The sequence below is a fragment of the Protopterus annectens genome, chromosome 14.part0, assembly GCF_019279795.1.
Source record: "Protopterus annectens isolate FY-2018-M chromosome 14.part0, PAN1.0, whole genome shotgun sequence".
In the NCBI taxonomy this organism is placed as follows: domain Eukaryota; kingdom Metazoa; phylum Chordata; order Ceratodontiformes; family Protopteridae; genus Protopterus; species Protopterus annectens.
This window is the reverse complement of record NC_056748.1, coordinates 247,371,016-247,387,546: the sequence shown is the minus strand read 5'-3', so window position 1 is coordinate 247,387,546 and position 16,531 is coordinate 247,371,016. Positions and strand designations below refer to the sequence as shown.

Genomic DNA, 16,531 nt, shown 5'->3' with positions numbered 1-16,531 from the left:
GGAGAGGAAAGAAAGAAAGAGAAGATAATGCTTAGGTGGTCATTTAAGAGTTTTGTAAACATGATAATTAAGAATTCTGTGTCTGGGTAGAATAAGAAAACCTCGCTCATTAAATGCAATCTCAATATCTAAAAGTACATATCAAATCTTGCAGTGCAATTGCTAAAAACATAATTAACAACAGGAATATTTTTTTTAACAAAGGTTACTATAAAACTAATTAGCCAAATAGTATAATTACAACAACTATGGGAAGCTTTATTAGCAAGCAGTGTTCCTGTAAATTCTTGAAAATGCATTGTACCATTAATGAAACTGGATTAGAAGTAATGACAGCAGACTAGAAGTAAAAAAATGCCCTTTAGAAACAGAAAGTTTGTAGCCATTATTTCATGTTATTTAAATAAATCCAGACAACCTTCATGCAGTATGTCAGTGGACTCATCCTTAGTGTGAAAATAAACCTGGTTGTCCTTACTCAGATTTTGAATTTTATTTAGAATTTCAAGGCAGACACTATTTGTTTGGATCATACATTTCTGTATTCTGTCCATTTCTGCCTTACTCCATGGGGAAATTCTATTGCAAACTGCAGTTTGCATTGTTGCCGTTAACATTGTTGGGAATGGAGAGCGATGAGGTATGAAGAGTGCAGTTTGACCACATATGGACATGTTATCACAAACCCAAACATAAGAAAACATGCAAAAACTTTGAATGCCACAAGAAAATAGTTGTGAGGTCATATGAGTTGCTATATGAAGTTAGGATGGAAAAAACAAAGTCTGATGATGGTGTAGTGGAAGGAAAGAGAGCCCTGTTGCAGAGCTTTGCCTAAACATGCTTTTTTGTTTGTACTTAATAATTGCATAACCCATTTGATGCTTTTTTTTACTTTTGATTTTCTGAACTCTAGTAGAGATGTAAATGTGATAATTTAAATGTATAAATATACTTTTTCGGTGTACCTTTCTTCAACCAGATCAAGGATGAAAAGGGTCTGTTAACCTGTCTACCTAAGTAGGTAACAAGCAAACAAATCACATAAATAGATACAAACATTAAAATCAGACATGTGGCAGGTGAAGGAGGCAAAAGACTTTGAAAGAAGTGGGAGTTATTGTAGATGTGTGTATGTGGGGGATTGATGCTGATACATGATTCCAGGGTAGACGCTAGACACAGTGAACAAAACAGTGACGTGTAGTGAAACGAGACAGCGGTCTCCTGCACATAGTATTCATTGTGAGCACAAAAGAACAAGCTAGGACTTTGGAAGGACAGCAAGCAGATCAGTGAATCATCACTTATCAGTTAGGTGCACTGAATTTAGGCACCCTGGGCCTTCTCAGTGGTGGTGTCAGAGACTACCCCCAGAAAGGCATAGAAAGACAAGACAGAGGAGAAAGCAGCAGATAGCACAAGAAAGAAGGAGGAGCAGTGCAGATACATTAAAGAACAAAGGATTTGCAGTTACCAGTGCTGCTGAACAGTCAAATAAGACTTGTCAATGTTAGCAACTAAATTCAGGTAAGGCACAACTGCATTCTCTCTCTTTGTTTTATGGAACTATGTGTTAAACCACAGTTTTGTGGAAAGCTAGTGCACAAGTTAGTTAATAATAAAAAGGTATATAAAAACGAGAGACAAGGAACAGTACAGTAAGAGGCAGGAAAAATAAAAATGGGGTATAATAACAAGGCAGCGAAAGTGGAAATATGCAAGAAATGACAAAAGAAAAAAAGGACATTATTATTAAGGAACAAGAGGAGGCGGCCGCGGTGGTGCAGTGGTTAGCGTTGCCACCTAATAGCAAGAGGCTCTCCCGTTCGATCCTCGGCTGGGGTACCTTCTGTGCGGAGTCTGCATGTCCTCCCTGTGGTCGCGTTGGTTTCCTCCAGGTGCTCCGGTTTCCTCCCACATCCGAAAGACATGCTGTAGGTGGACTGGACACTCTAAACTGGCCCCAGGTGTGAATGCATGTGTGTGTCCCTTCTGTGGAAGGTTGGGCACCGGGCTGGCAACTCGACACCGTAAAACTCCACTGCCAGTCATGAGCGGACAGGTGATCTGCTGTGGCGACCCCTAACCGGTAAAAGTGAAAGAAGAAGAAGAAAACTATTAAGGAACAAGAGGTGTATAACTGAGAGGAGAAAACAAAACTACACTATAGGAAAGAATAAGCACCAAAGGAAGGTAGTGTATTAAGCACAAGGAGCTCCACAGAGATAGGTAAGGGGTGTAAAGCACAAGGAGAAGAAAGGAACAAGAGGTGCCTGAGAGCCAGCAAGAATGTGGAGGACTGACTTGCTACAAGTCTGGTCTCCTCTCATCAGGTAAGTTGGGACTATTTTCAATAACTTGCAAACACCTGAAGGTGGCAGCACTGACAGCTGTCTTACGGATATTTTTCAAAGGACAGTTGTGTTCTGTGCATAAAACTCTACATTAGGCACTCAAGGGGTTGTGGGTAATGAGGTAGAGCATAGATCTTTATGCTTACAGTGTTACAACTCTGGTTTCTGCATCTTTTGAAAAATATACCAAGAGGAATGCATGTATTGATAAACTAAGGGATTGCTATCAGGAGCTTGTAGAACTGATGCTATTGAAGGAGATAGTATCATTTTTCTTAACTCAGTAAGGTTAAATGTGTGGGATATCAATGGAGCTTAATCACTCAGAAGTGCACTAAACTAATTATCAAAAGCCAGTAAATAAAAATGTAAACTAAATAACCAAGCAATATGTGTTACTCACTATGCCACTGCTTATCAACAATCTGTGCAGCTTTTTAGTCATGTTGCATTTATTTTGGTTGATTTACACATCCAAAGGCTCTGAGGCAGAATATTTGCAATACAATCTACAAAGCACTGTAGACAATATAACCATGCATGGTATTAAAATCTCCCTTTGTACATGTCTTTATTTCAGACAATCTTAGAGTAGTGTTAAATTCTGGGCACTCCTGCACAGGATGACACTAAAGATTTTAGCTAATGACCAACGTGTGCATTGATGGCTTTAAAAGGTAAGAATCTACTAGAACAAATATAAAATCAAATAAAAAACAAGATAACAGTGTGGCTAATAACAGCATCATTTCAGTTTATACTCTTAAAAAGGACAGGAAGTGCAAAGTACAGTTGTGTAAGTTTAACTTACTGTAACAGTAGATGTTCGAATGATCATTGTTGCAGTAGCTTTAGCTATATAGGGTGTGTGTGTGTATATATATATATATATATATATATATATATATATATATATATATATGTATTGCAAAGCTTCAGAGTGCCTTCCATACCCCCAAACTGTCAAGCAGCTCGAGCTGCTGAGTATAAGACAAGTTTGGGAGTGAAGACCTTCAGAGCTTTCCTGCCAACAGACAGAGGTAGGCTGAGCCCTGAAAGGACAAGACTAGGAATAACAAAAAATAAATGTTCACCCTTGCATATACAACAAGGAGGATGGAGGACAGGAGTGGCTACTGCAGCAGTGATCATTCGAATATCTACTGTTATGGTAAGTTTAGTTTACACAACTGTACTATGTTCTTCATATTGATTACTGCTGCAGTAGCCTTAGCTATATGGGTAGATTACCATAGCCAATTATATTGAGAGGTGGAGAAGAAGGGACCAGGAGCCCCTGGAGAATGGTCCTAGCAAAGAATGATCTAGACATAGAGAAGGAATCCTGTTTATAGTGCTTTGTAAAGGTATGCACAGAGGACCAAGTAGCAACTTCTAGAATACTTCTAGAATCCAATCCTTCCCAAAAAAACAACAGAAGAAGCCAAGGTGCTTGTAGAGTGAAATAGATTTGTTATGGTGAGCATAACAAAAGGTAATAGCCTTAAACAACCATTTGGAAATTGTCTGTTTTAGCACTGGATGTCCCTTTTTCTTACCTTCACAAGAAATGAACAATCGATCCGATGATCTGAAAGATTTAGCTCTGCTAAGACAGTACCTGAGTTGTCTGTGGACATCCAAGGTATACAGTATCCTTTCTCCCTTATTGTTATGTTCAGGAAAGAAAACAGAGAGATGGATAGTTTGATATAATGTAAACTTTGATATCACTTTAGGCATAAAAGAAGGATTGGTTCTCAAATAAACCTTGTCCTTGTGGAAAATGGGGTAGGGTGGACATATCATGAGAGGCTGCAACTCAGATACCCTTCTTGTAGAGGTCACGGCAATCAATAAAACTGTTTCTCCATGTTAAGAACCTCAAGTCAGCCAGATTAGCTGGTTCAAGTGGACCAAATATTAGTTTCTCTAACACAAAATTAAGATCCCAAGGTGGGACCACTGGTTTATTTGGAGGTCTCTTACTCAAACCCCCTTCCAAGAATATTTTAACATGTGACTGCCTTGAAAGAGGAGGATCCATGGGCAGACATGCTGAAATGGATGATAAATGAAGCTTGATAGAGGAATAAAGAAGGCCATAAGACAGTAACCCACACAAATATTGTAAAACCGAAGAACAATTAGCCCTGAATGGGTGCCGGTTATGTTGTTGGCACCATCTCAAAATCCTTTTCTAGTAGCAGGTCTTCTTGCCTCCATTACTACCTGCTGCAGGTGCCTAAAATGAATTAAGACCCTGTTATCCAGACAACCAGTTAAAGATGATCAATGTTGGAGTGTATCAAACACCCCTATTCTTCTGTGAGGAGATCCATTCTGTGAGGAAGCTTGTAGTAATTGTCATGGCCAATTCCAGAAGAAGAGAGAAAAAGAAGTTATGTACCTACCATAACGTTCCATGTTAGTTGTCTTCATCTCGCCTTCTTTCTTGCTGGTTGGGATTGCAGCCAATCCTCGGCTCTGACTTGGCCATCTTCTATAGCTCAAGAGCTGTTTACTGGCTCAAGGCTGCCCCTTATTCCATGATGCCTAGCGATAGCTACCCAGATCTCGTTTGAAATAGCTAACCCCAGACATAGCCAGAGAATAAACCTGTCCAAACAAATAGGTTGAGTATACCTGTTATACTCTCTAAGTCAGTACAGGAAACAAACCAGAAAACACTCAGCCAGTAAAACCTTGAACTCCTCTCGGTCCAATAGGACAGGGGGACGGAGGGTGGGACGCAAGAAAGAAGGCGAGATGAAGACAACTAACATGAAACATTATGGTAGGTACATAACTTCTTTATGTTAAGTTGTCAATCTCGCCTTCGTTCTTGCTGGTTGGGACAGCAGCCCTAGCACCTACAATCCTGGGCGGCTCATTGGAACAGACTCTTCAGAATGGTGGAACCAAAGTCAGCTCTGCTCCTGGAGACCATATCTAGCTTGTAATGAGAAATAAAGGTATGAGGATTTGCCCACGTAGCAGTTTCACAAATAGAATCCATGGGCAACCTAGATTGGAAGACTACAGAGGTGGCCAAGGCCCTAGTAGAATGACCTTTCGGCTTGATAGGTAACTCCTTGTTCCTTAATTGATAGATGAAAGTAATAGTGTGAGACAACCACCTGGATAAGGTCACCTTGGAAACTGGGAGACCTTGTTTGCCTAGAGCATAGGAAAGGAATAGTTGGTCCGACTTCCTTATTTCCTTAGTCCTATGCAGGTAAAAACGCAATTGTCTACGAACATCCAGTTGGTGTAATTTGTACTCTGCCTTGCTGGTATGGTTAGGGAAAAACACAGGAAGGTCTATAGATTGGTTTAAATTATTTTCTGAGCAGACTTTTGGAAGAAACGAAGGATTAGTCCTCAGAGCAACCCTGTCCTTATGAAAAACCAAGTATGGAGGACGAACACATAGTGCTTGAAGTTCAGAGATGCGTCTGGCTGACGTAATAGCTACCAGAAAGAGTGTCTTCCAAGATAGAAACTTAATGGAGCAGGACACTGCTGGTTCAAAAGGGGGCAGAGTTAAGGAAGTTAGTACCAAATTAAGGTCCCAAGGAAGAGGGGGATCTCTCACTGGAGGCCTAAGGAGAGTGGTCCCTCTCAAGAAAGCTTTACAGAGCTTATGAGACATGATCTTTGAATTTGACAAACCAACATGAAAGTTAGAAATGGCCGCTAATTGAACTCTGATTGTAGCCGAAGCGGACCCGGAATGAAAAAGTTGTGCTAGGAATTCCAGAATTTCGTGGACTGGGGCTGAAAAGGGATCTACATTCCTAGCCTCTGCCCAACAAGAAAAACGTTTCCATTTACTAGCATAAGTTTTTCTGGTTGTGGACTTGTGAGAGGAGACAATAATCTCATGTACAGCCGGGGAAATGCTGGGAAGCCTGGCTAAGGTTAGAAGTGGAGCAACCAAGCTGTGACCTGGAGAGTTTGGAGGGATTGATGCAACCCACCTGATTGATGAATCAGTAGATCTGGAAATGGGTCCAGAGTCCAGGGCTGATCGAGAAGGTAGTGGTGCAGGAATGGGAACCATATCTATCGAGGCCAGTAGGGGGCAATGAGGATAATTTTTCAACCCAACGATATTGCTTTCTGTATGAGTTTCGGTATCAGGGGAAACGGAGGAAAGGCATAAAGAAGTAACTGAGGCCAATCGTGGACGAGAGCATCTCTGGGTATATGACCTGGAAGCGGAAGTAGGGAGAAGTAGTTGTTGCATTTGCTGTTGAAGGGGGTGGAAAAAGATCACAGCAAGGCTGTCCCCATTTGCGGAAGATAAGATCTGCAACTTCCTGATTCAGAGACCACTCATGAGGCATTAGGATAGCTCTGCTGAGCCTGTCCGCTATGACGTTGGACCTCCCAGGGATGTGCGTTGCAATCAGAAAACGTTGGGAGGAAATCGCTCACTGCCACAGTCTGAGTGCTTCTCGACACAGGGGGTAGGACCTGGCTCCACCCTGCTTGTTGATGTACCACACCACTGACATGCTGTCTATTTGAATTGCAAAGGTAACAGAAGGAAGAGAGTCCTGCAGGGCTTGCAACGCTAGGAGCACGGCTCTCATTTTTAGGACATTTATGTGCAGATGGTACTCGTGAGGCTGCCAAGTGCCTTGGACTTCCTGCCCTGATAATGCCCCCCCCCCCTATCAGGGAGGCGTCTGTGGTCACTGTGGCTACCGGAGGGGGCTGAGTGAAGGGTCTGCCCTGAGTCACTAGTGAGGAGACCATCCACCAGGAAAGGCACTTTTTGTATGCTTCTGTAATCATGATCATGGGAGACATGGACAGCTGTTGGAAAGACCACTGTGTGAACAGAAGCCACTGAAGGATCCTCATGTGAAAACGGGCAAGTAGGATTAGAAGAATGGCTGCTGCCATGGAACCCAGAGTTTGAAGGACAAACCTGATCTGGATTCTTTTGCTCTGCATTAGAATTTGTACTTGTTGACGAGTTGTAGACACCCTTTCTAGCGGTAGCCTTGTGGACATGTTTCTTGTGTCTAAGTCTGCTTCTATGTAGGTGATAGATTGACAGGGCAACAAGGCAGATTTTTCAAAGTTTATTGTAATGCCTAGCTGGGAGCAGATTGTGATTGTGTAGTCCCTGGCTTGTAGAAGTTGATGCCTGGTAGTGGCAGTGAGGAGCCAGCCGTCTAGATATGGAAACACCTGGAATCCTCGACATCTCAGGTGAGCCGTGACCACTGCCATACATTTGGTGAACACCCTGGGGGCTGTGGTGAGACCGAAGGGCAGAGCTCTGAACTGGTAATGACTGTCTCCCAGCTGGAAGCAAAGAAATCTCCTGGAGCGCCTGTCCATTTTGATGTGGTAGTACGCATCCTGAAGATCTATCGAGCACATCCAATTGTCCTGATCCAGAAAGGGTAGAATGGACTGTAGTGTGATCACCCGAAACATTGTTCTTTGTACAGACCTGTTTAGTCTGCTGAGATCCAGAATCATTCTCCAGTCCCCTGTCTTTTTTGGTACCAAAAAGAACCTTGAGTAAGTTCCGGATCCATGCTGGTCTGCTGGGACTTCCTGGATGACTCTTTTTTCTAGCAGTTTTGAAACTTCTATTACTGCTTGGTCCTTCAGATTGGGTGGAACATCTGGAAGGGATTTCCTTGACGGTAAGGGGGGTTCACAGAAGGGAATTTTGTAACCTCGAGATATAATGGACCATACCCATCTGTCTTGTGTTAAATTTTGCCAGGCTTTTGGGTACACTGAAAGTCTTCCCCCAACTGCCTCCAGAGGTGAGCAGCCAGACAACCCTTCAGGGATGCTGAAAGAGCTTATCAGAGAAAGATTCTCTGTTGCCCTGGTTATGTGGACTCCCACTGCCACGAGGGCAGCATCTGTTGTTATTGTTTCCCCCTCTGCCCCTGGAGGAAAAATTGCTACATGTGTCAGGCAAGGCTCCCTGGGATTTTCAGAACAACATTTTGCCACTCTTCTGACCTTTAGGGTACGGTCTAGAAGGAGTGGAAAAATGGACTCCCATGGCAGAGAGAGTCTTGCCTTCTTGCTCACACCTATTCAAAGTGTCTTTCACCTGTGGTCCAAAGAGAAAGGAACCATCAAAGGGGGTGTTGGTGAATGACGCTCGAAAAGGTTCCGCAAAATTACACAGCCGCATCCATGCATGTCTCCTAAGGGCCACACACGTACCTGCGGCTCTACTCGCACCATCGGCTGCATAGGAAATGAGCCTCATGGAGGAGTTAACTACAGAATTAAGCGTTGCCAGCTGGAAAGCAATTTTAGCATGAGCCCCCTCAGCTGATGGATCTTGAAGGATATCTCCGAGCTCTTTAAGGAGATCCCTCTGAAGCTGGGTAAAATGACATAAGTAGTTCAGTGATCTCATAGAAAAGGTCGCTGAAGCGAACATTCACTTCCCGTATCTGTCCATCATCCTAGACTCCTTGTTAGGAGGATGGACAGATGAAGAGGTCTACGCTAACTCTTTTTTGGTGGCTGCTGCTACCACCATGGCATCAAAAGGAACACCTTTGGTAAGGAACTGCTTATCCTGGGGTACTGTGATGAATTTGCCAGGTCTCCTCAGAGTTGGTATCGCTGTATCTGGAGCTGACCAAGCCTTTCGAGCCACCACTGACATAAGTGGATCGAAAGGCGGAGAAACCCAGGAGGTGGAAGGTCAGGAACCGAACGCATCCAGAAATACAGACTCATCCTCGGTAGGGGCTAGGGGATTCCAGTTCCTCCTCTGCTTAAGCATTTCTAGGATGTCCGAGAAAGAAACATCTTCAGAGGGGGATCTCGGGGACCCTTCCAAATCATCTAAGTCTGTATCAGAAGTGACAGACTCAGGGGAGTCAATGTGCTTCCTCTTGCACTTCTTCTTATGAGGGGGCTCCTCTGAATGATCAGGGGAGGCCTTAGAAGAAGAGGAAACAGCCAATGGGATGCCCTGGAGTGCCGGTTCCCTACACTTGGGGTCTGGAGGAGGAGCAGATGTTGGCACAGGCACTACAGGGGATGGAGCCGGTGGGGCCGATAGTGGAGCTGACTCAGTAGTCAGCACACTCCCCATGACATCGAAAGTGTCCCTGCCATGATGCAGAGAAAGCTCCGGTTCTGAGGAAATCGGAATCTTTCTCCGCACCGAGGGAGACGGCTCCAAGGCCGATGTAGGAGCCGAACTCACCTGTGCCAAAGCTCTGAGAGGGAGAACGGGGTCAGACAAGGGTCCGATGCCACTCGCCCCCTCGGAGCCGACTAGGGAACCCCGGTGCCTAGATCCCTCGATGGACAGCACCACTGAGGGGATCGGAGAAGATGTCGGAACCGAAGGAGATAGAGTTATCGGAGTCGACAGTTCCACTACTCGAACCCTGGCACCAAACTCATTGGAGTCGGAGGAGGAATATCGAGAGAAGTGGACGGAGCTGACACCTGTTGAGAAGGGCTGGACAACATCTTGGCAAGTGCCTGCGACTTTAGCAACCTACTAACCACTCTCTCCACATCGTGATCTGACAGCCTAGAGGATCGAGAGGAGTGAGAGGATTGGTGACTGTGCTCACTCTGAAGCAACGGAGACAGAGGAGCCGAATGTACCGATTCCAGTGAAGGGGACCTCAGCCTCTTGTGGCTCCGCAAATGCTCCGAAGTTTCTGATGGAGCCGAGGGGGAGATAGTCTTATCAGTGCCAGGTGGAACCGAAGTAGAAGGTAGAGTCTGAACCGAGGACGGCTCCGAACTTGGAGCCGATGGCTTGGTAGATTTAAAAGATTTCACAGGCTGAGAGCTCTTGGCTGGTGAATCCTGGGGTTTTAAAAGACCCCTAAGAATAAGCTTATTCTTACGCTCCTGCAGGACTCTTGGACTAAAGGCATGGCAGATAGAACAAGAGTCCTGCAGGTGCACAGTGCCTAAACAATAGACGCAAGAAGTGTGCCCATCTGTCAGAGACAATTTTCTGACAGCATGAGTCACATTTCTTGAATCCAGACACTTTGGATTCCTTTGACATCCTAAAAGAAGTAAACAACAAATACAGCAACAGCTACCAAAAGCAAAATACAGTCTACACAAAAAACACACTCTACTACAAGACTTTTTTTTTTTTTTAATAGGAAAGCCTCTAAATTAAACGGCTAGCCTATGAGAGAAAGGTAGAAGGAAAGCCTCTAACCTAAACGGCTAACCTGACAAGAAGAGGATATTGGGGGGAGGTGTGGGGGAGAACTCTCTAAGTTAAACGAGTTCTCAAAAAAAAAGAAGGGATACTACAACTAAACACTAGCTACCACAAAAAACAAGACTAATCGTTAACAATAAAACACTGAAAATATAGAAATCTAGAGTAATAAAGTTATACAAAAAAAACTTTATACGAGCCTGAGCCAGAAAAATGACACCTCGCAGCTGAAGCGGCAAATGAGATCTGGGTAGCTATTGCTAGGCATCATGGGATAAGGGGTAGCCTCGAGCCAGTAAACAGCTCTCGAGCTATAGAAGATGGCCGAGTCGGAGCCGAGGATTGGCTCCGATCCCAACCAGCAAGAACGAAGGTGAGATAGACAACTTAACATCCATGGTTGCCTGGGACAGAAGGTGGTCACCACAATGATCTTGGAGGATTCCTTTTGAATCTTCAAAAGTACTTGGATGTTAGTGGAAAGGCATACAGGAAAATTCCTGTCCAAAGAAAAGGCATCTGTTTTCAAAACCTTCTTGCATGGAGTCCTGGAACAGAATTTTGTCAGTTGATTGTTCAGAGAGGAGGCAAAGAGGTCTACCTGAGTAGCTCTCCACAGATAGATCAAATCTTGTAAGACCCCCCCCCCCAGATCTAGTTTCCATTTGTGAGGGTCTGCCCTGGTCCTGCTCAGTTTGTCTGCAACGCAATTTTGCTGTGATGGAATATAGGTGACCTGAGAAGTGAGACTATGCTGTGAAGCTATATCCCAAGCTAGCATGGCTAGTCTGCAAAGGGGGGGGGGGGTTGACCTGGATTCCCCTTGCTTGTTGATGTACCACATCACTGTGGTATTGTTTGTAACTACTTGAAGAGGCCCCAGGGATCAAAGATGGTTCAGAGAATTGAGTGCCTTGACCAGGGCAAGCATCTCCTTGATATTTATGTGCTTGTGTCTGTCCTTGGTGTCCTACATCCCCTGTGCTTTTATCTCTCCTAAAACTGCTCCCCAAGTAAAGTCTGAAACATTCATGATGACTGACTGCTTTGGAGCAGGGAGGGAGAAAGGGAGACCTTGATTTAAGGATATCTGTTGCCTCTACCAAGTGACTTCTCTTCTGACAAACCTGGTACTTCAATCTGAAAAGATAAAGGGTGTTGATGCCGGGAACAAAGAGATTTCAGATACCATTGTATCTTTCTCATATGGAATCATTCTAGGTGTATCATGAGAATCATAGATGCCATGGGACCAAAAAGTCCTGAGGTATTCTCATAGTGACTGAAGTCTGAGTGAAAAACCTTGGAAATAGATTTAAATAAAGATCTATTTTTCTTGTGGATGAAAAGCTCTTCGAACTGAGGTGTCTAGCTGACATCCTGGCAACACAATCCTGTGTGAGGGAGTCTAGAAATACTTTTGAATGTTTTCTTGCAATCCCAGCTTATGCAAGGGATCTTTCACTCAGTAAAGAGATATATGCCGTTTTGAAGATAAGCAAGTCATCTAAATATGAAAAAATGTGAATACTGTGCAGTCTGCAATGAGCTCTAACTGGAGCTAGTCACTTTGTGAACACTCTTGGTGCAGTGAATAGTCCAAAGGATAGGGTAGAGAACTGATAATGTTATCCAGACACACAAAACCTTAAGAAACGCCTGAAGTCTGAATGAATAAAAATGTGATGATAAGTATCAGGAAACCTGAAAGAGACAGAGGAGGTAATAGGTTGTGAAGTGACATCATTTTAAATTTGGTCACTATCACAAACAGGTTTAGGAAAGAAAGATCCAAAACTAGTCTCCAAGCATTTCTTCCTTTGGGACTAGGAATCTCCATGGATAAAACCCCTTCCCCACTTGGAAGGAGGAACTGGTTCTATCACTCCTTGAGACAGCATGTGATGAAGAACAGGTGGAAACAAAACAGTCTAACCTGCAGGATGGGGAATGATCCCCTGGAAAGAAGGAGTGTCCTCCCACTGTAACCCTGATGAATGATTTTTTAGAAGCCATTTGTCTGAAACAATCTATTGCCAAAGAGAGAAATGGAGATTCAGACTTTCTGGAAGAGAAAGAGAGTCAGGGTGGGGGGGGTGGTCATAAGGTCTCTTGAACGGTCATTAAGACTTGTTGGAGTGTCCTTGGTTTTGGGAGTTTTGAAACTTCTGCTTGGAACCTCCTTGCCACTTCTTAAATGTTTGTTTACCTGAATTCTGTTCAGACGGTTAATCCTGTTTTTTGCTAAAACTGGATGAGGAGAAAGAAAATGCTTTAGGCAATTTTGAAAAGGAGAGCTAAAAAATCTTAGTGTCCCTGGATCTTCTTGACCCTTTCATCGTAATTTTTCATCACCTCTTTAGCAGAGGGACTGAACACAATCTCTATCCAGGGGAGAATTTCAAATCTCATTTTTAACATCATTAGTAAGGTTATGTGAATGCAACCAAGCAAACCTCTAACCCGGGAAGAAATATCAACAGAGTCATGCACACACAAAGCAAATGATGAGTGACCTGTGCAATAGAAAAAAATGTTATTTAAAGCAGATTTTTTCTTAACAAGAAGAATGTGTAGATAAATCATTCCTCATATTTCCACAATATGTCAGAATAAACTTTAATATACGAGTCTGACAATTTAAAAATTTGAAATTCAGAGTTGCAGAAGTATACACTTTTTCTAATACCCATCAATATTTTTTCCTATCCTCACTAGAAAGAGTAGGATTGGAATTAACTAAGTGGTTAGCAGCAGATGAGTCAACTAAGGCCATAGCTACTGTATCAGGTTTGGGAATAGTGTATGAAAACTTAAAAGACTGAGGAACGTTATACATTCTATCTGTCTTCTTAGGGACAGTTGGCTGAATATCAGGAAAATCGCAGGCAGTAAGACACACATCCTCCAAAGCAGACAAGACAGGAGGAATAAGTGTAGGCTCTTGAAAACCCTTCTGTAACAACTCATAGTATTTTTGAGGGACTGGGAAACCTCAGTGTTCTCCCACTGAAAACATTGGTACAGTCTAACAATAGTTTCAGAGAAAGAGACCCCCCCCCCACAAGGAGACTCAGAAAGACAACTCTCTTCTGAGTCTGAATCAGAAATCTGAGGACAAAACTCCAAACCCATCCCTGCATCCTCCTACTCAGATTAAGAATCCTGAATCTCTTTAGAAAAGGAGACATCTCTCTTTCTTTTACCAGAAACTACTCTACAAGAAGAATCAGTAGCCTGAATCAAACTCTGAGCCAGTCCCAATAAACTACTTCTATCCAAAGAAATTTGAGGATGAGTAGATATTTGCTTGGCTTTCTGTTTCTTTGTGACAGGAAAAATGGGACCAACGATGTTACTGATGGTAACTGCTGCTTCCCACACAACAGGGAAACTTTTCCTGTTTCTGCTACCAGGACTGACAAGAGTGGTTCTCCCTTGCCCACTGAGGGGACTCCAACAGCCACAGAGCACATGGCTAACCCCTGTTCCATAGTGGCTGTAGGTGCTACACTAGAGGAATCTGGGTGAAAAGATGAGTGGTCTGATGTACAACAAATGGCCACAGCAGATTCACCCACCTACAGTTGAGGCAAATTGCTAGCCTGCTGTGGTGGCAAAGGCTGTTTACTTAACTTTTCCTTTTTGTGGCTGGAAGAAGGACTGACCATGGGAGTAACAATCTGTTCCATGGTCAAGCTGAAAATGGTACTTCTATCCTGGGGAAAACAAGCAACAATGCCAGTAAGTTACTTTTTTGACAGAAAAAAAACCAGTAAAAAGTGCTTTCAAACACTATAGCAATCCCACTACCTTAAAATAAACAGAATTTCTCCACAGAAAATAGTTTAAAATTTAGATAACACTACTTTTAAACTGGCTGAAACAATGCGTGCTCTGTTTAAAAGTATGTTACAGTCTTGAGACAGTCCGTTAAAACACAGCACTCCTAGATTTAAAATAAATTTTCTGAAGAGGAAAGTAATAAATCATCAGTGAAAAATAAGAAAATGGAAGTTTTTTCCCCAAAAGGGAACTTATTTGCCCAAATAAGGAAAGCATAAGCCAACCATCGATCTTCAGAAGCCTTAGATGACTGACTGAATAGTCATTATTGCTATGAATAGTATTAGTTTTACTTGTAAGAAACTGGTCAGTGTCATACTGAAAGCAATCATTCAACCTCTACAGACAGTGAAATACTATTTAAAATTTTAATCCTTTTGGATTATATTGTTTAACTACACATTTTTGCTAGAAAAAAGGCAACTTTATCAGGTGGACAAAATCTGTAAATGACGCTGCAGATACAGTTCAATTATTTACTTTGCATTTCCACATTAAGAAGTCATTATATAATTATAATAAACTCATTTAGGACATAGGTCATTCTGGTATTTAGCTATGAATAGGGTCCAAATGATCACTTCTTTCATTAAGATCATGCCAAAATAACACCCTCAGCGAATGTTAATACTAACATGCCTACATCCTGTTATGGTTTATTGCTAAATTTACTTACATAGTCCATTAGCTCATGTGCAGCACAGTTTACAGCTAGATGTAAATCTTCTCCTAAAGTCAGCCCAAGATTCTTGCATGATTCTTGAATTATATCCAGTGGCTGTTCCAATCGATCGTATCCTGTGATTATACAGCCCAGGTCTGAATCTGCTTTAGATACAGCCTTCAGGGGACATAAATATGTAAAAATGTCAATCAAATACTCAGATATCATTGGTGAGATTATTTTTTCACATATATGCAATATAATGAAGATGGCTTTATTTACTATGGAAAGAACATTTTAATTTTTATGTAATAGAGACAGCTATGCAATATTGTAGATATGTAAATACAGTGAATGTTGTTAACACTCAAAAATACAAGTATAATAATTACTGAACTGTATTAGTGCTAGTATTGCACAGAATGTAGTAATTTGCATATGACATTCACTTGAAAAGCACAGATACAACAGTAAATTATAAATGTTGGTTATAATGTGACCTTAGTATAAATGTTGGTTTGAAATGTAACTTGGAAGTAATTTGTTTATAAATGTTGTTCTAAAAAGTTGTTACTATGAAAATAGATGAAGGCTGCCAACCTAGCCAAATAGAATTTTGGAGATAATTCTGTAATCTGTAAATATTAATGTAAACCACAGGCTTGTTGTCTTAAATGGTAAAAATAGTGTTACATGTGGAACTGGAAAAAATGTAACAACAGTGCACTCTACAGACCAAGTAAAAGATGTCATGACCCTTTGATGTAAACACGGCTCCGACCAATCTAGATGAAGGATTTTTTGTTATTGTTTTAAGGCCAGAGTTAATGGCCAGAATTTGCATGCATAAATGTCCTTTATTGCTCTGGTTTCTGCCCAGAGGTAAAGGATGTAAATTTAGTTTCTGTTAGCCTGGGAACCCAGGGAAGTGTGAAGAATGATGTAATGTAAACCAGGAATGTGATTTTAAAAACAGAGAATCAGAGAGCATTAAGCATTTTTGTCTTGACCATCCAACTCATCAGCACTCTGCCTTTGCTCTATATGTAAGTTTATCTTAGACTTGTGTTTTCTCTTAGAAATAGCTGGAAACTAGAATGATTAGACTAAGTGTTTTTCTGTGATGTCAGAACTGTACTACTGAATTATTTTAAGAATTTCTCTGTGATCTCTGAACTCTTGACTAGCACTGTGTAGTAAAAAGTATTGTCTTGTGTTTTTAATTATTTATTAAATATTTTTAAACCCTTTTAAATGTGGCTGTTTTGTGTATAGATAATTTAAGCTGTAGTGTACATTGCATGTATAGAGTGATCCTATAGCAAGTCACTCTAATAAGCCTTGACTGTTTAGTCAAACTTACCAGTTGGATAATAATATTGCGCAGTAGTAATTGGACACCCTTTTAAGGGCCTTTTAGTAGCTGATAAATGTTAGTGGGTGGTGGCA

General features: G+C 42.0%; 1 protein-coding gene across 1 annotated transcript in view; it reads right to left on the bottom strand.

Annotated features, from left to right (window-relative positions):
• The window catches only part of ENO4 (enolase 4), a 1,153,105-nt gene that overhangs the window by 498,235 nt on the left and 638,339 nt on the right, over positions 1 to 16,531 (bottom strand). The window contains exon 8 of the mRNA XM_044055968.1: positions 15,095 to 15,259. Within this exon, the coding sequence (XP_043911903.1) occupies positions 15,095 to 15,259 (165 nt within the window). The remainder of the gene's footprint in view (positions 1 to 15,094; positions 15,260 to 16,531) is intronic.